General features: G+C 39.8%; 1 protein-coding gene across 1 annotated transcript in view; it reads right to left on the reverse strand.

Moving 5' to 3' along the window:
- Positions 1 to 11,727: 11,727 nt before the first annotated feature.
- The window catches only part of LOC128693861 (uncharacterized), a 383,960-nt gene continuing 370,169 nt past the window's right edge, over positions 11,728 to 25,518 (reverse strand). The window contains exons 2-3 of the mRNA XM_070081980.1: positions 14,703 to 14,815; positions 11,728 to 13,210 (exon numbers count right to left, since the gene is read on the reverse strand). Of these exons, the coding sequence (XP_069938081.1) occupies positions 12,964 to 13,210; positions 14,703 to 14,797 (342 nt within the window). The 5' untranslated portion in view covers positions 14,798 to 14,815 and the 3' untranslated portion in view covers positions 11,728 to 12,963. The remainder of the gene's footprint in view (positions 13,211 to 14,702; positions 14,816 to 25,518) is intronic.

The following is a 25,518-nucleotide window of genomic DNA, read 5'->3' on the forward strand; positions in this document are numbered from 1 at the left end:
AATAAGAGATGTTTCAGTGGTTTGTAAGCTGCCTATAGAGCTTATGTTCCTCACCGGGAAATCAGATCAGTCAGATTTACCTAGAATGCATATAGAAATCTAAAGAACTGTGTTATGACAACAGTTTCAAAGAACTTCTGGGCTCACATAATATTGTTAACACCAAATAAACTGAACTGACCAAACCTAACGAACCCTTCCTCAGCCAGACTGCAGATAAAGTAAATAAACTTAAAGACTTCTTATCAACTATACAGACTAACCTTGCTAAAAAAGATTCTAAGATCTATTATTCACGTTAATAATTATCTTAGTGACAAAGCTTCGTCTATCTGTCACCAACGAATTCTCTAAGGTTAATTTCGATATTAAATACATTAACAAACGAAGCAGGTTAAATATAAGAGATCTGCCAAAGTGTTATCACCTGTTATTGTAACTTTGTTTAATAAATATCTTGAAACAATAACGTCCCATAACATTATTAAGCTAGTACAAGTTACCTTAATCAAGAAAGATTGAGACCGAATTGAAATCAACAACCAGAGACTGATTTTTAACTTATTATCTAAAATCTTTGGAATGATAATATATAAGCAAGTATATAACAGTTTGTCTTCAGGACAGGAAAGAGCTGTCATAAAGATGCTAGTTTCTGTTAAGTAAAAAGACATATACAATTAATGCTAATCTTAGTCCTGGCTTCGTCTCTGAAGATGCCTTCCTCTCCCACTACATTGTAAAATGCTCCAAACTTCAGAACACCCATGACTTAACCTGATTCCTCCTTTTTCTTCTTCTCCCTCTTCCCCTTCCTCTTTCCCTTTTGTCTACTGGTTTGTCTTTGTTTCTTCTGCCTTGTGTTTCTGTTCCTTCATTATTTATTTTATTATTCCCCCCCCCCCACCTCTGTGTTCTTGCTTTCCCTCTGTGGGCACCTAGCTCCCTTGCAGTGCTCCTCTTTCTTAGTATTTGACTGGCTCCTCCTTCTTTCTTCCCTACCACTACTTCCTTCCACCTCCGCCACTACTACTACCACCACCACTACTACTACTACTACTACTACTACTACTACTACTACTACTACTACTACTACTACTACTACTACTACTACTACTACTACTACTACTACCACTTCCTGCCTATATATACCCGTACTGCTCTACTTCTCGTTAGCTAGTAAGGCCCTTGCGGGCCTCTACAAGCTGAAACATGCCTCTCAACGCACCAAACTACACCTCTACAAATCCCTTATACGTCCTCTGATAACTTACTTTCCTCTAGCCCTCTCTCTTGCAGCAAAAACAAACTTACTTAAACTGCAGCGTGTCCAGAACAAGGCGCTGCGCTGGGTGCTTGATGTCAGATGGGAGGACTTCGCCACATGCGAGTCTCTACATGCCCAGTTAGACATCCCTGCGCTGAATCTGTACTGGAAGACGCTCAGTGACAGACAGATTGGCAAACTCGTGACACGACATGACTACTGGACCTCTCTCCTTGATGAAGACATTCGCAGACCCACAAACCAACACAACCTTTTCTACTCCTTGCATGATCCTGCTCCTAACCCTATTTACAAATAACCTTGGATTCTCCGAGAGGTACCTTCTTTGACAGGTACCATTCTCTGATCCACGTTCGCCTTACCCTTTGGGTTAAGACATGGCTCAGTTCTACACTCCTCTCTAGCTCTAAACGTCGCATGTCCCTTCCTTCCCGCTCGCCCCACCGGAGTCCCAACAGAAGAGCCTGAATTTCTCTTCTCAATATCTGTCCCACGATCGCCTCGCTGCTGGGTTAAGCCCTGGCTCTAATTCTACGACTAAGAACACTCCTCTCCAGCACTGTTCTTCGTCTGTCCCGTCTTCCCCGCTCATCCCATTTGGGATCTTACCTGAACTTTCGTTCGTTACTTCTCGTTCCCGCACCTACATCCCCATCACACAATCTGTCACTGTACTTGGCGCTAATCTTGATTACCTTCTTCGCTTACACGGACACATTCACTCAAGACATGCAATAGCTAGTAAGGCCCTTGCGGGCCTCTACAAGCTGCAACATGCCTCCCAATGCACCAAACTACACCTCTACAAATCCCTAATACGTCTTCTGATAACTCACTCTCCTCTAGCCCTCTCTCTTGCAGCAAAAACAAACTTACTTAAACTGAAGCGTGTCCAGAACAAGGTGCTGCGCTGGGTGCTTGATGTCAGATGGGAGGACTTCGCCACAAGCGAGTCTCTCCATGCCCAATTAGACATCCCTGCGCTGAATCTGTACTGGAAGACACTCAGTGACAGACAGATAGACAAACTTGAGACATGACATGACTACTGGACCTCTCTCCTTGACGAAGACATTAGCAGACCCACAAACCAACACAACCTTTTCTACTCCTTGTATGATCCTGCTCCCAACCCTATTTACAAATAACCTTGGATTCTCTGAGAGGTACCTTCTCTGACAGGTACCATTCTCTGACCCACGTTCGCCTTAGCTTTTGGGTTAAGACATAGCTCAGTTCAACACTTCTCTCTAGCGCTAATCTTCGCCTGTCCCGCCCTCCCCGCTCACCACACCGGAGTCCCAACAGAAGAGCCTGAATTTCTCTTCTCAATGTCTGTCCCACGATTGCCTTCACGGCTGGGTTAAGCCCTGGCTGTATTTCTACAACTAAGAACACTCCTCTCCAGAGCTACTCTTCGTCTGTCCCGTCTTACCCGCCCACCCCATTTGGGATCATACCTGAACTTGTTCGTTCGTTCGAACTTCTCGTTAGTGTAACTTTGTAAATGGTCCAAGTCGTAAGCTCCTCTCTTCTATGTGCGGGTTATTTGTGTATTGTGTAATGCTAAACTTTTATTGTTGCAACGTTTCACTCTCCAGAAGCTTTGTCAAGCCGCTACAAACAATATAAGGATATAGAGGGTATATATAGGTTTTAGACTGAGGCGCAAGGCTGTAGATAGTAGTAGTAATACTAGTACGTGGTAGGAGTGTAGCAAGAGTGTGGCAAAAGTAGTAGCAACTATGTGATGGCGGAGTATATTGTTTTGTCAAAGTTCCTGGAGAGAGAAACGTTACCACAATAAAAATATCGTATTAACTGCACATACGTCATTTTACCTAACATATTTTCGGTAATTATACCGACATTATTACAGTGCAAGACTGTCAATGAACTTCCACCTGGCCTCTTTATTAATCCAAGAACAAATATTGACAAACATCTTGCTGCTGAAACTAAACCATTATGGAATCTGAGTGCTAGCTCTCACTTACATAAAGTTCTGTCTTACAGACGTCAGAATAACATCAATGACACTAACTTATCAACCCATGTTCTCAACACAGTGAACCACTGGGTAACATCCTCCACCCACTATTACTGATCGGTTATATCAGTGACCTACCAAATGTCTCCGAGGAACTTAAACCAATTCTGTTTTTAGATGACACAACATTTCTCATATCTAAATCAGACCCTAGTGCAATTGTTCTTGTTAACAACCTATATCAGACCCTAGTGCAATTGTTCTTGTTAACAACCTATATCAGACCCTAGTGCAATTGTTCTTGTTAACAGCCTATATCAGACCCTAGTGCAATTGTTCTTGTTAACAACCTATATCAGACCCTAGTGCAATTGTTCTTGTTAACAACCTATATCAGACCCTAGTGCAATTGTTCTTGTTAACAACCTATATCAGACCCTAGTGCAATTGTTCTTGTTAACAGCCTATATCAGACCCTAGTGCAATTGTTCTTGTTAACAACCTATATCAGACCCTAGTGCAATTGTTCTTGTTAACAGCCTATATCAGACCCTAGTGCAATTGTTCTTGTTAACAGCCTATATCAGACCCTAGTGCAATTGTTCTTGTTAACAGCCTATATCAGACCCTAGTGCAATTGTTCTTGTTAACAGCCTATATCAGACCCTAGTGCAATTGTTCTTGTTAACAGCCTATATCAGACCCTAGTGCAATTGTTCTTGTTAACAACCTATATCAGACCCTAGTGCAATTGTTCTTGTTAACAGCCTATATCAGACCCTAGTGCAATTGTTCTTGTTAACAACCTATATCAGACCCTAGTGCAATTGTTCTTGTTAACAGCCTATATCAGACCCTAGTGCAATTGTTCTTGTTAACAGCCTATATCAGACCCTAGTGCAATTGTTCTTGTTAACAACCTATATCAGACCCTAGTGCAATTGTTCTTGTTAACAACCTATATCAGACCCTAGTGCAATTGTTCTTGTTAACAGCCTATATCAGACCCTAGTGCAATTGTTCTTGTTAACAACCTATATCAGACCCTAGTGCAATTGTTCTTGTTAACAACCTATATCAGACCCTAGTGCAATTGTTCTTGTTAACAACCTATATCAGACCCTAGTGCAATTGTTCTTGTTAACAGCCTATATCAGACCCTAGTGCAATTGTTCTTGTTAACAGCCTATATCAGACCCTAGTGCAATTGTTCTTGTTAACAACCTATATCAGACCCTAGTGCAATTGTTCTTGTTAACAACCTATATCAGACCCTAGTGCAATTGTTCTTGTTAACAGCCTATATCAGACCCTAGTGCAATTGCTCTTGTTAACAGCCTATATCAGACCCTAGTGCAATTGTTCTTGTTAACAACCTATATCAGACCCTAGTGCAATTGTTCTTGTTAACAGCCTATATCAGACCCTAGTGCAATTGTTCTTGTTAACAACCTATATCAGACCCTAGTGCAATTGTTCTTGTTAACAGCCTATATCAGACCCTAGTGCAATTGTTCTTGTTAACAACCTATATCAGACCCTAGTGCAATTGTTCTTGTTAACAGCCTATATCAGACCCTAGTGCAATTGTTCTTGTTAACAACCTATATCAGACCCTAGTGCAATTGTTCTTGTTAACAACCTATATCAGACCCTAGTGCAATTGTTCTTGTTAACAGCCTATATCAGACCCTAGTGCAATTGTTCTTGTTAACAGCCTATATCAGACCCTAGTGCAATTGTTCTTGTTAACAACCTATATCAGACCCTAGTGCAATTGTTCTTGTTAACAACCTATATCAGACCCTAGTGCAATTGTTCTTGTTAACAGCCTATATCAGACCCTAGTGCAATTGTTCTTGTTAACAACCTATATCAGACCCTAGTGCAATTGTTCTTGTTAACAACCTATATCAGACCCTAGTGCAATTGTTCTTGTTAACAACCTATATCAGACCCTAGTGCAATTGTTCTTGTTAACAGCCTATATCAGACCCTAGTGCAATTGTTCTTGTTAACAGCCTATATCAGACCCTAGTGCAATTGTTCTTGTTAACAACCTATATCAGACCCTAGTGCAATTGTTCTTGTTAACAACCTATATCAGACCCTAGTGCAATTGTTCTTGTTAACATCCTATATCAGACCCTAGTGCAATTGTTCTTGTTAACAACCTATACCAGACCCTAGTGCAATTGTAAGTACCATTTTAATTTGTATTTTTATATTATAAGTTTACACCTAGTTGTACTTTAGCTCATTCTAGCTCAATACATAGACAACAATAAATTCATTATATTAGACCTTAATGCAATTACAAGAGTTAGTCTGGTGCCACTTGTAATTTGTTTGTTTTTTATAGTATTAGTTTATACCTAGTTGTACTTTAGCTCATTCTAGCACAACACATAGACAATATCAATTTCATTATGTTTATAAGAACATAAGAACATAAGAACATAAGAAAGGAGGAACACTGCAGCAGGCCTGTTGGCCCATACTAGGCAGGTCCTTTACAATTCATCCCACTAACTTACAATTCATCCCACTAACTTACAATTCATCCCACTAACTTACAATTCATCCCATTAATAGTGACTATACTCTATATGACCAAAGTGCTTTAGCTGTATACTTATCCAAACCTCCCACCACTACAGAAATCAGTATTAGAACTCACCACATAATACAGGATATAAACAATCACCATTTAAACCTAAAAGATGAATGATCACGTTGACCCTGATCTAAACCTCCATAATCTAACACACAATAAAAACTTATTGGAAAGTAACTGCCTTTATTACACAGCATCACAAGCCAGCACTATCCTGAACACTGCTCAAAGTCTATCAGTTCTTAACTACAACATCAGGTCCTTAAGCAAACACTATGATGATCTCCTGGCACTCCTTGAGTCACTAAAGACACCCTTCTCCTGCATTATTCTTACTGAGACCTGGCTTAAGCGGGACACAATTGATATCTACCCTCTACCAGGATACACAGCAATTCACAACTGCAGACCATACCAAGTTGGGGGTGGTACTGCAATCTATTTCTCTAACCAATTATCTTGTATTAGCACTAATTGCTTTAGCGATGAATATGGAGAATACATTTTTGCTAATTTTACTGTAAAAAACCTCAAGACGCCTATAACAATCGGTGCCATATACCGGATACCCCACACAAACATCCCAAACTTCAGTGAGAATCTAAAGTCACTAGTAACAAACAGACAAATGAACAAGCACCACCTTATCTTAGCTGGAGACTTCAATATCAACATTGGCCTACCAGATGATCAGACTGTAATTGATTTCATCAACAATATGAATAACACACTTCTCATACCAACAATAACTAAACCAACCAGGCTGACTGAGACAATGGCAACCATAATAGACCACATATGGACCAATATACTAGCCCCCCTTAAATCAGGGATAATCACAGACAGCACTACTGACCACTACACAACCTTCCTCTTAACAAACATTAGGAAGCCACCACTCGAATACAACAAAGTTTCATTTAGACTCCATGACGAGGCCTCAATAAGGAATTTTACAGCAGACCTAGAGACTGTTGACTGGCCTACAGAATTCTCCAATGCCAATGGCATTGACGATTCAACAGACATTTTTCTTAACAAAATACTTAGACTATACAACAAACATTGTCCTATAAAAACGAAACAGATCAAGAATAAACGGCTTGGTTGCCCATGGCTAACCAGCAGCATACTGAAATCCATTGAAAAGAAACACCAATATGAAAAGCAATATAGACAGGGCTTAATACACAAAGATATTCTTAAACAATATTCAACAGTTCTCACCAAATTAATAAAGAAAGCCAAGCAACTGTACTACTCCAGCAGATTCACTGACACAAGAGGAGATATAAAAAAGACCTGGAAAACACTTTCCCAGATTCTGGGGATCCACAAACTGAAAAAAAAACAAGAATATTGTTCTAACTAAACCTCATGAAACACCACTACATCCCACTGATACAGCTAACAAGATAAACGACTTCTTCTCAAACATAGGATCTAATCTCGCCAGTAAAATCCCACGTACCAATGTCCGTGCCGGGGACTACCTAAATGAGAATTTCCCAAATTCCTTCTGTCTTGTACCAACTGAGCCCACGGAAGTCACCGCGATCTTAAAGTCACTTAAAAATAACTCGAGGAATCTGTCTCACGTCCCACCATTATTGTACAAGCGAGCGGCCCATGTCCTTTCGCATGTTATTACATTACTTTTTAACAAGTCACTAGAAACTAGCACTTTCCCGACACTACTCAAGACAGCAAGGGTTACACCAATACATAAAGGTGGTGACCCTACAGACTTAAACAACTATAGGCCAATATCAAACTTACCATTGCTATCCAAAATCTTCGAGAAACTCGTGCACAGTAGACTATATTCATTTATAACATCACAAAACATACTTAACCCCTGCCAATTTGGATTCAGGAAAAATAAAAGCACTAATGATGCAATTATAAAAATGCTAGACCTGCTTTATACAGCATTGGAAAATAAGGAATATCTGCTAGGAATTTTTATTGACCTAAGAAAAGCGTTTGACACAGTAGACCACGGCATCCTACTCCACAAACTTGACCACTATGGTATAAGAGGCCTTGCGCTTGCATATTTTAAATCCTACCTCTCTAATAGGTATCAGTATGTCACGATTAAAGACACAGCCTCATCAATATGGCCACTTGATACTGGAGTTTTGCAGGGAAGTGTCCTTGGACCCCTACTCTTCCTCATTTACATCAATGATCTTCCAAACATATCCCAACACCTGAAACCCATTCTCTTTGTTGACGACACGACTTATATCATTTCCCACCCTAATCTTGCCACCCTCAACACCATTGTTAACGAGGAGCTGCTCAAAATATCGACTTGGATGACAGCCAATAAACTTACACTTAACACTGGCAAAACCTACTATATTATGTTTGGTAGCAGAACAGGTGTTGTGCAACTTAACATTAAGATCGATAACACTCTAACTGCCAGACATAATGAGGGCAAATTCCTTGGCCTATACCTCGACAACAACCTAAATTTCAGCACCCATATCCAACACATAGCAAAAAAAGTATCCAAAACGGTGGGGATCCTCTCCAAGATATGCTACTACATACCGCAAACTGCCTTTTTCACACTATACCATTCACTTATATATCCATACCTCACCTATGCTATCTGTGCTTGGGGTTCAACTGCAGCAACACACCTAAAGCCAATAATAACCCAACAAAAAGCCGCAGTAAGAATAATCACTAAATCCCATCCCTGGTAACACCCCCCCCCCCACTCTTCATAGATCTAAACTTACTCCCTGTTCAGAACATCCACACTTACTACTGTGCAATCTATATCTACAGGACCTTAAATTCCAATATTAACCTTGACTTAAAACGCTTTCTTGATAGTTGTGACAGGATCCACAGGCATAACACCAGACACAAACATCTCTATGACATTCCCCGTGTCCGACTAAAACTTTACAAAAATTCAATGTATTTCAAAGGACCTAAAATCTGGAACACCCTACCTGAAAACTCTAGAACTGCAGACACATTTATCACCTTCAAAACTACAGTTAGAAAACATCTTATCTCCCTGATACACCCCGACAACTAACTACATGATAACCACCTGGTGGTTCAAAATTACACTCACTCACCCACTGACTATAAACCCAGAAATACTAATCTTAATCTGAAAATAATAAATCCTAACTAGTCATAAGTTTGCCTATGATACTCAAATATAGACACCTTGTATTGTGCCAAAACAAAAGCATTCACATTGCTAACCTCACAAATTATGATGTAGTCACTTAGCCTTAATACTATAATCTGTAAGGATTTAATGTTAAGAATTAATCTAAGTCTGCTTGAAATGCCTAGCCATGCTAGGTGTCCTAGTGGCCCCCTCTGTAATTAGTATTTTATAACATGTAAACCACAAAATACCCAAAACCTGTAAACCCCACATTGTAACCATTATAGAGAATAAACTCACTTTCATCAGTATAATTCAACATATGTAACAACTGCTAACATGTCTTACTTCAGTACCCACCAATATAAATTTCAAGACTACATAAAATGCTCTGCATAAAAAGGGGGTTTGAAAAGAACGTAAGAAAGAACGAGCACTGCACCAGGCCTACTGGCCCAAGCTAGGCACGTCCAACTTTTTTTAAAGTACTTTTTTGTGTCAGTTCATTTTATATCAGTTGTTTAGTGCACTTATAGAAATAAAGTTGTCATTGTCATTGTCAAAAATCTCTTACATAAGAAGGGCGGGCCATCTTACTAATATGTTAAAATCAAGAGAAATTTAAGGAAAATTAATTAAAGGGTAAAGAAAATGTGATTTGTTTGCAAACAAATTTACGATCAATACGATTAATTCAGTCTATATGTATAACCTTCCGATGATCTGGGTTACTTAATCGCTGTTGTGAGGTTTGAGCGGCTTAAACACTGGAGACTGGGCAGCGTCTCGGCACATTTCTTTAGGCCTAAATGGTGGAAACATTTCCACTTTCGTAAAATTATGTGTCTGGTGTAAATAGGAAGGAAAATGTTGTACTGATCCTGTTAAAGGTTTTGTCTGAAGTTGCTATGACGGCTGTCTGTCTCCCACCTGACGAGGACTGAACTATTTTTATGGCAAAATGACTACTGAAGATTGCTTGTTAATCCAAGAGCAGAGCAACGAGAACTTCTACTAACAACATTCTCTCTGGTTTCCCCTCACACATAACTGTGACTGAGGTTAGTACCTAAACTGGCAATATTATTAACTCTTTACCCTCACCTGTTTTCTCGCGGACAGTCAGGGCCGGATTTAGGGGACGGGCCTCAGGGCCCAGGCCCTGGGCCCCAAACCAAATGATGAAAAATATTATGACACACATTATACTGAGAACTGAATAGATCACAAAGAGAGAAAATGTATGCAAGAGTGTGAATTGTGGTGGGATTGTCATCTGATTGCTGGAGTTACATCATCGGTGTGAGCGTGTTGTCAGCTGCATGATGCGAGGATGACTGACAGCACATCATCATCCTGGGTGTGCAGGGCGCTGCAGTAAGAATAACTGCCTGATCGTGGTCAGTATGTAGTGAGAGCCGGCTACGAATGAGCATGAAGGAAGGGCGGCTTGTGAACCTGATGGTCATGAGCATAGAATATGACATCCTGTGCTCGTTGGATTTCCATGGAGTCATCAGAAAGTTTTCCATCAGAAAAGCACGGAACGTACCTGGCTTATAACATTTTATCTGATTGAAGATAACTCCTCATAAGTCTGTATTTTACTTTTGAGTTACACTTGCAAATGAACCGAAGCTGCTAAAATACACCATAAATCCAATTTATTGTTTCATTACTTCATCTTAAGAGGATGGTATGTATATTGAGAGTGGCGAAAGTTTTCCAAGGAGAAACTTAAAAGTTTTCTAACTATTAGATTAGAACTTTCGAATTCAAGGGCCCCCCACCAAACTGGGCCCCGGGCCCCCAACCACCGAAATTCGGCACTGCTGTTGTCTATGTTCAACCATCAGTAAAACAGGTATCTGGGTGTTAGTTGACTGGTGTGGGTTGCATCCTGGGACAAAACTGACCTAATTTGCCCGAATGCTCAGCATAACAAGTGAATTTCTATACAGTAGTATGTCACTGATGTCAGCCACGACTGTATACCTTGTACATGTACTTGTAGTAAATATAGATATTATTATTATTATCATTATTATTATTATTATTATTATTATTATTATTATTATTATTATTATTATTATTATTATTATTATTGTTATTATTGTTGTTGTTGTTGTTATTATTTTTGTTGTTGTTGTTGTTGTTTTTGTTGTTATTATTTACTGCATCTGCAGTCAGGCTGGGGAAAAGTTCGTTAGGTTTGGTCAGTTCATTTTCTCTGGTGTCAGCAATATAATGTGAGCCCAGAAGTTCTTTGACACTGTTGTCATAATACAGTTGTTTAGATTTCTTTATTCATTCTAGGTAATTGACTGATATGATTTCCCGGTGAGGAACATAAGCTCTTTACAGGAAGCTTGCACAACACTTTGAAAAATCTCATGTTGTCAATACTTTATATTACTGACACGGAGGTTTATTATCTCTGTGTTACATTGTATTGCAGACTCAGTGATTCTAAAGCTATGTTCTCTTTTGTAGTAAGTTCAAGGTACTGGAGAAATATAATATAACATCAGTGTTGTGACAAAAACAGAGCCGTGGAGAGACCAAACCAATCTAATGTCAAACATATCATTTGAAGGATTGTAAATTAGCTTCACTAAACACAAATCGTGTTCACCGCTTTATAAATACCTCGGTAAAAGTCAGGAAAATAGATAGAAAGCTAATTTTTATGTATTTTTATTTTCATCATCACATCGTTCATATAAACAATGACACTCAAACATTCTTCCACTCAGCTCTACTACTTATGGCGCCAAACACACGATTTTTGGGAGGGATATTTCTGTTGTATATAATACAAAATAAAGCGTGCATTTCAGACTTATAAATATTGAGAGTTATACGCGAGTGTGAATGTATGAATATATATTTACAAATTTATAAATACCTTAATTGATATTACTTGGAAAGGAAATATATAATGCCTTGTTGATAATACTTCTCCTTGCTGATCCAGCCAGGAAGTAGTATTGAAGGAAAGTATGTAATGATTACTTGGAGAATGTTTGAAACGCAGGATGAATTGAAGAACGTTAGAATGTTAGTGCAAATGATGGTTCATTGAAGAATTGCATGTGAATGGTAGGGGAAGGATTTGTTTATGGAATTGCAGGTGAATGAACGTAGGTGAGAATGTGCCGAGAGGTATGCAAGAAGGGCAATACCCAGAAGAGTTCAGAAAAATGATGCCTTCACCTATTTCAAAAGCGTTAAGGAACTGGAGTGAGGCAACCATAGGATGAGTCTGAGAGATGACGAGAGCTGTAAGAGGATACTTCAGGGCTCAAGTAATAAAATAATTCTCAATAGAATTGGGAAACGTAATGTCCAAAATAAAGTTTTGAGATTGCTTCTAGTCTTAAGGCGATGTAATAATACAGGAGAAAGTCGGCTTTACTAGGCAGGTGAGTTTATGAGTACTAGACTGATTTGCTGAATGAGTACCGGAGCGAGGAAGTCTTCAAGTAATCTTAAGCAAAGAGAATGAGAGAGACCATAATGTTTTGTGGACAAGACAATTTAAATATTCTTATCAAGTTGGCTGGTTAAGATGGGGGACTCAGAATATTCGAAGTGAGAGGATTACTCCTGGAGTAGACGTGAGGGGGCTGGATGGTCAACTCGTGGAGTGGATATGAAAGGGATTTATTATGAACTTTGGTAACTGATATCAGAAAGGTAGAGTAGTTAGACTGGAGAAGAAGGAGATGACTTTTGAAGCATTTGCTATCGAAATATTAAAAAGTAAAATATGCATCCTGGTAGTGCAGGATATGATTTGGGAGGTATTCAACGGGAAGAAGGTATATGGAGAGAAAGTGATGAGGCAAAACGGGATGTATCTATAACGAGTGGTTAATGAACCGGGAGAAAGGGCAGGAGAAGGGGCAGCGTTATTATTGTTGTAGGGAAGGGTTTTGATGGACGAAGATATCGACGACAGTAGCAGCTCGCTTGACCTTGTCGTGTTGCAGTTTGTTTGTGTCGTGGATCTGGTAGACGCGCTCCTCGGGGTCCTGACCGTACTCGAGGTCGAGGCCATTGATGTTACGAGGGTAGAACACCACTTGTCCATCTTTTAGTGTGGGAGGACTTTCGAGGTAAATGTCATTGGGTTGACCGTCACCTCTGGGAGCCTTCGCTCTAAAGAAATCGTATATAATGATCAATAACAATACATGAACTAGAGCCTGAAAGAGTTTACTATAATCACTCCTGGCCGTCGCCCTAGTGACTGTTTGAATCGCCTTAAACTAAACTCATTCATGAAATGATAAAAATTGTCTGTACATCTAAGAATAGGATTTTATATAAATTTTAGAAGAGGTAATTCACTAAAGAAGATTGTTAAAACTGACAAATTTATTATATTTCTCATAATCGAAGAGACAAAACTACACTGTTTTCCAATAGCTTTCAATCCAATGTTAATTAAATTTCTCATCATCTTTATTTTAGCAAGACAATTCATTCTTGAAACATAGGCGAAGAATTATGAGCCCAGTTACTCTCAGGGAAAGTGATTTTATAAGGTGGTAAAGAGAAAAGGCAAGATGGACAGGGAGGTGATGGTTAAGTATGGTGTAGCTCAGAATACACCAATAAGTACATTGTTTCACCTACACGAGACTTTATCAGGTACACAGTAGTCTCCTGTAGGTGAAACGACTCACTGATAAAGGTCTCCCTTTATTGCACGGGGAAAACTGAAACAGGAAAAATTCCAAATGAATTTATTGAGGAAAACATAAAGAACTCAAATGATTAACTGGAAAATTTGAAGGCCTCTGGAATTAAGTGATCGTGTGAAGCGCTGATATATCTATTTTTTGATGTGCTAGAAGATCTACGATATTGAGAAATAAGCAATGCGTGGAATCTTGAATTAAAGAAAAGGAACTTCATGATATTGAAAAAAATAATCAATAACATACGCTTAAGCATAAGCAAAACATAAATTTCTAAAGAAAGTAGGATGAATGACGTGTAAATATAGTTGTTAATGGCTTATAAATGATGTTCTTGGAAAGGTCTACAGTGAGTTGGAAGTGTATAAAGAAATGAAACAGTGTACAAGAAGTTAGATTTGCCTACAGGGAAATGAAGTTTATAGGTAGCTACAGTAGAGTGGTCTACAGGATGCTGGAAAGGTCTCCTGGAATTAAAAGGATCCATGAGGAGTCGGAATGGTATATAAGGTAAATCCTTGTAAATTGCTCCAGTTTCTGCATTGAGTTAGAAGAATATGCAGGTAATTGAAAGAGGCTGCAGGAAGCTCGAAGGATCTCTTAGGAGCTGGAAAAGTTTACAGAGGGTTGGAAAGTCTACAGGAAGTTGGACAGTTTTACAGGGTGCTAGAAGGTCTGAAGGGAACTGGAAAGATTTACAGGAAACTGAAAAGCTTTACAGAGAGCTGGAAGGTCTAAACTTGGGAAGGTTTACAGGGAGCTGAATGAGTCGACTGAATGTCGGAAGGATCTTCAGGGAGTTGACAAGTCCTGTTCGAAATGAATATCAAGGCAGCAGTGTACACAACCTGGGGAGTTAGGAGATCTCTGAAAGGATAAAATATAATACCATAGGAGGGCGATGGTAGAGAGACTTAGATAACATAAAATTAAGAAAGCTGACGTACCTGACATTTTCACGAGGAATGTAGCCGTGGAAGGATAAGCTCTCTGCTCCGCTCTGCGCCTCCGTCAACTGGAGGACAACACTCGCGGAGCTCATTAGCAATACGACCTTCCACTGTGGTGCAGCACAGGAGCAGAAACAACACACATTATTATCAAAGACGAGCTTCCTGCTTCCAGTGTCATATTTTCCTATCATCCTTAACAAAACAGAGGATATTAAAATGCATATAATTACTTTTAATTTCACTTATAGTCTCCAGGAGCACTAAATCTTGGGAGAACAAAAATTTATATTTAAGCAACAATTTTTTTTTGAGCTAGGGAAAACTGTCACCACTGAGAGTATTGTGAAGGAAGTTTTCATGAGGAAAAAAATGGATTGAGATGCACCATAAGAATATTAAAATAAATATTCTTCACGATATCTTCATAAATTTCTGTTTCCGTGTGTGTGATATATCAACTTGAGATATCTGTTTTTCCTTACAACAACAAGTCCAATTCTGATGAACTAAATCTTTGACGATACCGTAGCTACTGATCCCATTGTGCAATACTTGACGACATCCCCACAGTGAAGCCTGGCCCCAGGACGGGCCGGGAGAGAAGGAGAACTCTCGAAACTGATCATTGGTAAATCACAGGTAAAGCCCTAATGAGTTTCCCGGAAAATTCTTACGGAGTTCATTACAAAGAATTTGAAAAATCTTTATCTGTCAAGAAATATGAGGGAGAAACGTTGCTGTCTTTCATTTCCAAATCTAAATCTCATGTAAAATAAGAGGAGATGAAGACTGAAGATGTATTTAATACTTGTATTGTTAACTAAGTAAAGCTGATCGCCAGGATGCCTCAGAGAATTACTAGGTACTAGGAGGTCCTTGGTTCGATCCCGGTATGGCTGGTAACTTTAGGCATGTTTCTCTAAGACATTTGCTAAACCACTTTACTAAGCAGTAGATAGGTACCTAGGTGTTAACCGACTGGTGTGAGTCAAAATTGACCTAATTAGCCCCAAATTCTCTGCATAACAATGGCGTTTCAAAATAGTATGTCACTGATGTTCTGTATACGTTGTACACGTACTTGTAGAAATAATAATAATAATAATAATAATAATAATAATAATAATAATAATAATAATAATAATAATAATAATAATAATAATAATAATTATTATTATTATTATTATTATTATTATTATTATTATTATTATTATTATTATTATTATTATCATTATTATTATTATTATTATTATTATTATTATTATTATTATTATTATTACTATTCTTATTATTATTATTATTATTGTGCAAGACAGGTATACAATACCGACAAGATGAAAGTTAAGACACTTGTGCAACAACTGGTTATCAGTCCCTCAGCCTTGGAGGTGGTGTTTACAACACCGTGGTTGTAGAGAATCTCTACAACCACGGTGTTGTAAACACCACCTCCAAGGCTGAGGGACTGATTACCTCATCTTTTGTATATAGTTCTTCTGTTTTCTAATTATGTCCAAGAATCTGTATTGATAAAGCCACTGGATGGCGAAACGTCTACAATAAAGATAACCAGATGTTGCACAAGTGTCTTAACTTTCATTACTATTATTATTATTATTGGAATAGGTGGTAAGTTACTAAATGCTGTAAAGAGCTTTGATGAGGATAATGAGACTCAGGTTAGGGTGTGTAGAAGAGAGGGAGAATACTTCCCGGTAAAAGTAAGTCTTAGACAGGGATGTGTAATGTCACCATGGTTGTTTAATATATTTATAGATGGGGTTGTAAAACAAGTAAATGCTAGGGTGTTCGGGAGAGGGGTGGGATTAAATTATGGGGAATCAAATAAAAAATGGAAATTGACACAGTTACTTTTTGCTGATGATACTGCGCTTATGGGAGATTCTAAAGAAAAAATGCAAACCTGGAGTTTACCTGGAGAGAGTTCCGGGGGTCAACGCCCCCGCGGCCCGGTCTGAGACCAGGCCTCCTGGTGGATCAGAGCCTGATCAACCAGGCTGTTGCTGCTGGCTGCACGCAAACCAACATACGAGCCACAGCCCGGCTGATCCGGAACTGACTTTAGGTGCTTGTCCAGTGCCAGCTTGAAGACTGCCAGGGGTCTGTTGGTAATCCCCCTTATGTGTGCTGGGAGGCAGTTGAACAGTCTCGGGCCCCTGACACTTATTGTATGGTCTCTTAACGTGCTAGTGACCCAAAGGTTAGTGGACGAGTTTGGGAGTGTGTGCAAAGGTAGAAAGTTGAAAGTGAACACAGAAAAGAGTAAGGTGATGATGGTATCAAATGATTTAGATAAAGAAAAATTGGATATCAAATTGGGGAGGAGAAGTATGGAATAAGTGAATGTTTTAAGATATTTGGGAGTTGACGTGTCGGTGGATGGATTTATGAGGGATGAGGTTAATCATAGAATTGATGAGGGAAAAAAGGTGAGTGGTGCGTTGAGGTATATGTGGAGTCAAAAAACGTTATCTATGGAGGCAAAGAAGGGAATGTATGAAAGTATAGTAGTACCAACACTCTTATATGGATGTGAAGCTTGGGTGGTAAATGCAGCAGCGAGGAGGCGGTTGGAGGCAGTGGAGATGTCCTGTTTAAGGGCAATGTGTGGTGTAAATATTATGCAGAAAATTCAGAGTGTGGAAATTAGGAGAAGGTGTGGAGTTAATAAAAGTATTAGTCAGAGGGCTGAAGAGGGGTTGTTGAGGTGGTTTGGTCATTTAGAGAGAATGGATCAAAGTAGAATGACATGGAGAGCGTATAAATCTGTAGTGGAAGGAAGGCGGGGTAGGGGTCGTCCTCGAAAAGGTTGGAGGGAGGGAGTAAAGGAGGTTTTGTGGGCGAGGGGCTTCGACTTCCAGCAAGTGAATGGAGACGAATGGCATTTGGGACCTGACGAGCTTTTGGAGTGTGAGCAGAGTAATATTTAGTGACGGGATTCAGGGAAACCGGTTATTTTTATGTAGCCGGAAATGGGAAGTACAATGCCTGCACTTTAAAGGAGGGGTTCGTGATATTGACAGTTTGGAGGGATATGTTGTGTATCTTTATACGTATATGCTTCTAAACTGTTGTGCTCTGAGCACCTCTGCAAAAGCAGTGATTATGTGTGAGTGAGGTGAAAGTGTTGAATGATGATGAAAGTATTTTCTTTTTGGTGATTTTATTGATTTTTTGGATCACCCTGCCTCGGTGGGAGCCGGCCGACTTGTTAAAAAAATGGAAAAAAAATTGTAACAACTTTCATCGATAATTTATAGAGACCTAGAAGCAACAACAATGACGTATGAAGATCTCCAAGCAACAACAATGAAGTATGAAGATCTCCAAGCAACAACAGTGAGGTATGAAGATCTCCAAGCAACAACAGTGAAGTATGAAGACCTCCAAGCAACAACAGTGAGGTATGAAAACCTCCAAGCAACAACAGTGAGGTATGAAGACCTCCAAGCAACAACAGTGAGGTATGAAGACCTCCAAGCAACAACAGTGAAGTAAGAAGGCCTCCAAGTAACAACAGTGAGGTATGAAGACCTCCAAGCAACAACAGTGAGGTATGAAGGCCTCCAAGCAACAACAGTGAAGTATGAAGACCTCCAAGCAACAACAGTGAGGTATGAAGACCTCCAAGCAACAACAGTGAGGTATGAAGACCTCCAAGCAACAACAGTGAGGTATGAAGACCTCCAAGCAACAACAGTGAGGTATGAAGACCTCCAAGCAACATAAACAATAATGGTCTGAAATATTTTAAGAAGAGAAAATGGTGAGGTGAAAAAAGTGTTGTTTTGCGTCTTATTTTTCCTAGGACTTTGATTCTTGTAAACTGTATTATGAAAAATCTTTGGAATTAAATAACTTATAAAGTAAAAACTACGACTCTGTATGTTTAGTTAATGAACAAATTATTCGTGTAAAATAAGAGCATATGCTGACGGAAAATAACACTGTACGCAACATATTATGTATGGAATTTAACACTAAGATTTTTTTTTACCGTGAATTAGATTTTTTAATATGATACAATAATGAAAAGTTAGTTTATATCACTGCATAACACAACTGAACAGTGATCCTCGCTGTGATCTTAAGTTATTGTGCAAATCTTTAAGGAACACAACTTAGATATTCACAAGTTTATGAGGAGGTGAGGGTAAAGTTTTTAACTTGTAAGTAATAAGAAAGATGAGTGAGTAGGAGGCAGCTTACCATGGTTGTCAGTGTACCTTGCTTGTAAGCTGACTGATGTCTTAGATGGTACTGATACTTCTCCTGCCTCCTCCACCATATTTATGCTTCTGATGTGACCTCTACAACACTGAGGATCATTACCACTCTTACCTCACTCGTCGTGTGTACATGTGTGTACTTGTGAGTGTGTGCTGAGGTGCACATGGGAAACATTACACAGGAAGAGCGAGACGTGAGCTAATACCGGAAGAACGTATAGTTTGTTTGTTTGTTTGTTTGTTTACTCAGGTTGGTTACAGCCACAAAGTTATTACAGTACACAAGTATATCATACGTGATAAATTAAGCCCTTGTGCAACACTTGGGTATATTTATTGTGGAAACGTTTCGCCCACCAATGACTTTCTCAGTAAAATACAGAGAAGATTCAGTCCATCAACCTTGATAAATTTGATGGACTCATTTTATCCATCTATCAGTGTTGATAAGATTGATAAAATCATCACATTCGTCCATCAGTGTTGATAAGATTGATAAAATCATCACATTCGTCCATCAGTCTTGATAAGATTGATAAAATCATCACATTCGTCCATCAGTCTTGATAAGATTGATAAAATCATCACATTCGTCCATCAGTCTTGATAAGATTGATAAAATCATCACATTCGTCCGTCAGTCTTGATAAGATTGATAAACTCATCACATTCGTCCATCAGTCTTGATAAGATTGATAAACTCATCACATTCGTCCGTCAGTCTTGATAAGATTGATAAACTCATCACATTCGTCCATCAGTCTTGATAAGATTGATAAAATCATCACATTCGTCCGTCAGTCTTGATAAGATTGATAAACTCATCACATTCGTCCATCAGTCTTGATAAGATTGATAAACTCATCACATTCGTCCGTCAGTCTTGATAAGATTGATAAACTCATCACGTCGCCTCCAGCTGAGGGACAGATTACTTTGAACTCATTTTGTCCTTCAACTATTCTTCTCTGTATTGGACTGAAGAAGTCATTGGCTGGCCTAAAGTTTCCACAATAAAGACACCCAAGTGTTGCATAATTGTCTAATTCATCATCTTGTGGGTTTTCTTAACTATTTATCTACTTATAAAATTCGTGACAACATAATTTACAATGAATTATTTTCTAAATTTGGTGACTCATACTATACACACCTTCAGGAGTAGGTATGACAGTGACCTAAAAGCAAGGAACCAGAATTACTGGGTCAAAGATGGGTAGGAGACGGGGCCAGGAGCTGAGACTCAATCTCTTTAAAGAAATAGGTGAGTATACATCTACTTCATTATATATGTACTCAAGAGTACTCACTTGTACTTATGCATACACCTGTACTAATTTGTACCTGTGTACACACCTGTATTCACTTGTACCTGTGTACACACCTGTTCTCACTTGCACCTGTGTACACACCTGTACTCACTTGTACCTGTGTACACACCGTATTAACCTGTACCTGTGTACACTCCTGTACTCACTTGTACCTGTGTACACACCTGTGCTAACTTGTACCTGTGTACACACCGTACTAACCTGTATCTATGTACACACCTGTACTAACTTGTACCTGTGTACACACCTGTATTTACTTGTACCTGTGTACACACCTGTACTCACTTGTACCTGTGTACACACCTGTACTAATTTGTACCTGTGTACACACCTGTATTCCCTTGTACCTGTGTACATACCGTACTAACTTGTACCTGTGTACACTCCTGTACTCACTTGTACCTGTGTACCTGTGTACACACCTGTACTAACTTGTACCTGTGTACACATCGTACTAACTTAAGTGTACCTGTGTACACACCTGTACTTACTTGTACTTGTGTACACACCTGTACTCACTTGTACCTCTGAACACTCGTGTACCTATATAGAATGACATAATTAGTACACTCTCGTAGCACAGGAACTGCAATCACAAGTTAAACAAAGAGCATCTTGTCAGAAAGTTGGAATGTGTGCGTGAGTGTGAGTCCTCGCACGCACACACACACACACACACACACACACACACACACACACACACACACACACACACACACACACACACACACACACACACACACACACACACACACACACACACAAACATACACACACACAAATCACAAACCCCACCCAAACTGCGACAACTCCAATGCAATTGAACAATCTAAGCCAAAACCCACACACTGTTCCCTCTCCCCCACCCCCAACCATCACAAAACACACCCCTACAGCAACTCCCCATGGGCAGTCTCCCCTCACCCCCCCCATCACAAATCCCACCCAAACTGCACACCCCCTTAGGCCCCCCTACAGGGTTCCCGCTCCACCAACCCCAATATTTTCCCAGGACCACCGTGATAGATAAGAAGTTGAAGGTGTGGTACACGAACGCAGATGGATTATCAAGTAAATACGAGGAGTGGCATGAAAGAATAAATGGGAAGTCCCCAGACATCATAGCAGTCACAGAAACAGGAGGGAGGCCCAGCGACAGTATGAAAACGATATAGCATCAAAAGTCGAGTCTGACCCGAAACTGCTGTATAGCAACATTAGGAGAAAGACAACAGTCAAAGACCAGGTGATCAGGCTGAGGAAAGAAGGTGGGGAACTCACACAAAATGATCCAGAGGTATGTGATGAGCTAAACAAGAGATTTAAGGAAGTATTCACTGTGGCAACAGGAAAGACTCTTGGAAGACAGGACAGAGGGGGACACCAACAGCGAATACATCAACAAGTGCTGGATGACATACACACAACTGAGGAGGAGGTGAAGAAGCTGCTAAGTGACCTTGATACCTCAAAGGCAATGGGACTGGACATCTTCCCATGGGCCCTTAGAGAGAGAGCAGAAAGGCTGTGTGTCCCATTAACCACAATCTTCAACATATCCCTTGAAACTGGGCAACTACCTGAGGTATGGAAGACGGCAAATGTAGTTCCCATCTATAAAAAAAGAGACAGAAAAGAGGCGCTAAACTACAGACCAGTGTCACTGACGTGTATAGTATGCAAAGTCATGGAGAAGATTATCAGGAGGAGAGTAGTAGAGCACCTGAAACAGAACAAAAGTATAAATGACAACCAGCACGGTTTCATGGAAGACAAATCCTGTGTCACAAACCTTCTGGAGTTTTATGATAAAGTAACAGAAGTAAGACACGAGAGAGAGGGGTGGGTTGATTGCATCTTCTTGGACTGCAAGAAGGCCGTCGACACAGTTTCTCACTAGAGATTAGTGCAGAAACTAGAGGATCAGTCGTGTATAATGGGAAGGGCATTTCAATGGATCAGAGAATACCTGACAGGAAGGCAACAACGAGTCATGGTGCGAAATGAGGTATCACAGTGGGCACCTGTGACGAGCGGGGTCCCACAGGGGTCGGTCCTAGGACCAGTGCTATTTTTTACATACATGAATGACATGATGGAATGGACAGACTCAGAGGTGTCCCTGTTCGCAGATGATGTGAAGTTAATGAGGAGAATTAAATCAGATGAGGATCAGACAGACCTTCAAAGAGACCTGGACAGACTGGACACCTGGTCCAGCAAATGGCTTCTCGAATTTAATCCTGCCAAATGCAAAGTCATGAAGATAGGGGAAGGGCACAGAAGACCACAGACAGAGTATAGGCTAGGTGGCCAAAGACTGCAAACCTCACTCAAGGAGAAAGATCTTGGGGTGAGTATAACACCGAGCATATCTCCGGAAGCACACATCAATCAGATAACTGCTGCAGCATATGGGCGCCTGGCAAACCTGAGAACAGCATTCCGATACCTTACTAAGGAATCGTTCAAGACACTGTACACCGTGTATGTCAGGCCCATACTGGAGTATGCAGCACCTGTTTGGAACCCGCACTTGATAAAGCACGTCAAGAAACTAGAGAAAGTACAAAGGTTTGCGACAAGGTTAGTTCCAGAGCTAAGGGGAAAGTCCTATGAAGAAAGATTAAGGGAAATCGGCCTGACGACACTGGAGGACAGGAGGGTCAGGGGAGACATGATAACGACATATAAAATACTGCGTGGAATAGACAAGGTGGACAAAGACAGGATGTTCCAGGGAGGGGACACAGAAACAAGAGGCCACAATTGGAAGTTGAAGACACAAATGAGTCAGAGAGATAGTAGGAAGTATTTCTTCAGTCATAGAGTTGTAAGGCAGTGGAATAACCTAGAAAATGATGTAGTGGAGGCAGGAACCATACACAGTTTTAAGACGAGGTTTGATAAAGCTCATGGAGCGGGGAGAGAGAGAGCCTAGTAGCAACCGGTGAAGAGGCGGGGCCAGGAGCTAAGACTCGACCCCTGCAACCACAAATAGGTGAGTACAAATAGGTGAGTACACACACACACACACACAAAAACGCACATGTGCCTAGGACGTAGTGTAGTGGGTCACAAGCGCCAGGCTCCGAGAATCTTAGTGCTTTTAGGGCGTGTTTTAGCAGCTAGAAGCAACCAGTGTTAGTGACAACGTCAGAGAACAACCCTACAGGTGATAACCAAAGTATTAGCAAAAATAAATAAAGTAAAGGCGAGAGAAAGCCTAAAATTATACAACAAAATTTCAAAGTGCCAGTTCGTTGAGGCCTAGTTGGCACTTGTTGCCACAATGTTACAAATATACAAAGTACAAAGCGAGTGACTAAAGAGAAAAGATCAAATAGAATTAAGAGAGGTTGGCTAACGACAAACTGTGGTGTAGCACACAGCGTGAACAAGCTAGCCAGAAAGGGGATATATATATATATATATATATATATATATATATATATATATATATATATATATATATATATATATATATATATGTATATATATATATATATATATATATATATATATATATATATATATATATATATATATATATATATATATATATATATATATATATATATATATATATATATATATATATGTATATATATATATATATATATATATATATATATATATATATATATATATATATATATATATATATATATGTGTATATATATATATATATATATATATATATATATATATATATATATATATATATATATATATATATATATATATATATATATATATATATATATATAAATATATATATATATATATACATACATATACATAAATATATATGAGCAGAGGTGGTGGCAGCAGTAGGCCTGATTAAGTAGCGCCGCCATAACAGGTTGGGTGTCATCACAAATAAGAAGTGTACTTACCAAAAGTGAAGTGTAAATTATAAAAGTAGCAGTATACAAGTGATAAGTGTGGTAAATGAGGACTCAAAAGGGCAACGAGAAAGGAATAGCTGAAGAAGTCAGCGGCAGAAGGGCGAGGTGCACGAGTCATCGTACAGCGAGCATCGTACATCAGGCATCTGGATGGAAGTCCCCTCTGAGGAGTAACGTACAAATCACCTGTTTGTGGTTGGCGGGAAGTTTTGAGTGGTAGAGCCGGCCCTACGATCACTGGTAGCTGGCTATCACAAACCCTGCTCCACAGCGATTATCATACACACAACACCTAGCAGTAGTAGGAAGATAAAATCTGTAGGAGCAAGGAATAGGCAGGAGGATTAAGTCGTGGCTAATGGGACTACAGCCCTGACAACAGTTTCGAGAGATGTTTTAGGACACAAAGACAGTACAATCTGAGAAGCAAGTATTGGGTACACATGTAGTAAAAGGTAGTACATAACTGGGTGAAAGAATGACTTGTTAACACACGCTAGTATTATAATTATTAGAATTACTCTCAGTGTTAATGGTATCTTATTAGTATTACGGATACACAGAGGTGAATTGTATTTCTGGGACATATAAACAACTGACGTGCTCACACACACGCGCACGCACACACATACACTCGGGGCCAGGAGCTGAGTCTCGACCCCTGAAACCACAACTAGGCGAGTACACACAGCTGATCCTTGGAATTTGACCGCGTCCCCTCACCCCCCCACACACCTTTCCCTCCCCCACAGACCTTTCCCCTCCCTCGCTCTTGCCTTCACTCCCTCCTCCCTCCTATCTTTCCCTCTCCCCCTACCTCGCATTTCTCTCTCTCATAGCATTTTCCCTCCCCTTCCCCCTACTCTTTCTTTCTCTCTCTCTCTCTCTCTCTCTCTCTCTCTCTCTCTCTCTCTCTCTCTCTCTCTCTCTCTCTCTCTCTCTCTCTCTCTCTCTCTCTCTCTCTCCCTCACTCCCATAACCCTATCTCTCACCCTCCTCTCTCTCTATAGGCTTCTCTCTCCATCTCTCCATTTCTCTCTCTCATAGCCTTTTCCCTCACCCTCCTTTCTCCCTCTCTCTCTCTCTCTCTCTCCCTCTCCCTCTCCCTCTCTTTCTCCCTCTCTCTACCCTTTCTCTCCCCCCTCACATTTCTCTCTCTCTCCCCCTTGGTCTTATCCCTCACCCCCATACTCTCTCCTCTCTCTCCCTCTTTCTACCCTTTCTCTCTCCTCTCTCTCCCTCTTTCTACCCCTCCTCTCTCCCCCTCGCACCCTCTCCCTCCTCTAGCCTTCTGTCTGTGGTATAAAAAAAAAAAAAA

This window comes from Cherax quadricarinatus, chromosome 6 (assembly GCF_038502225.1).
Source record: "Cherax quadricarinatus isolate ZL_2023a chromosome 6, ASM3850222v1, whole genome shotgun sequence".
In the NCBI taxonomy this organism is placed as follows: Eukaryota; Metazoa; Arthropoda; class Malacostraca; order Decapoda; family Parastacidae; genus Cherax; species Cherax quadricarinatus.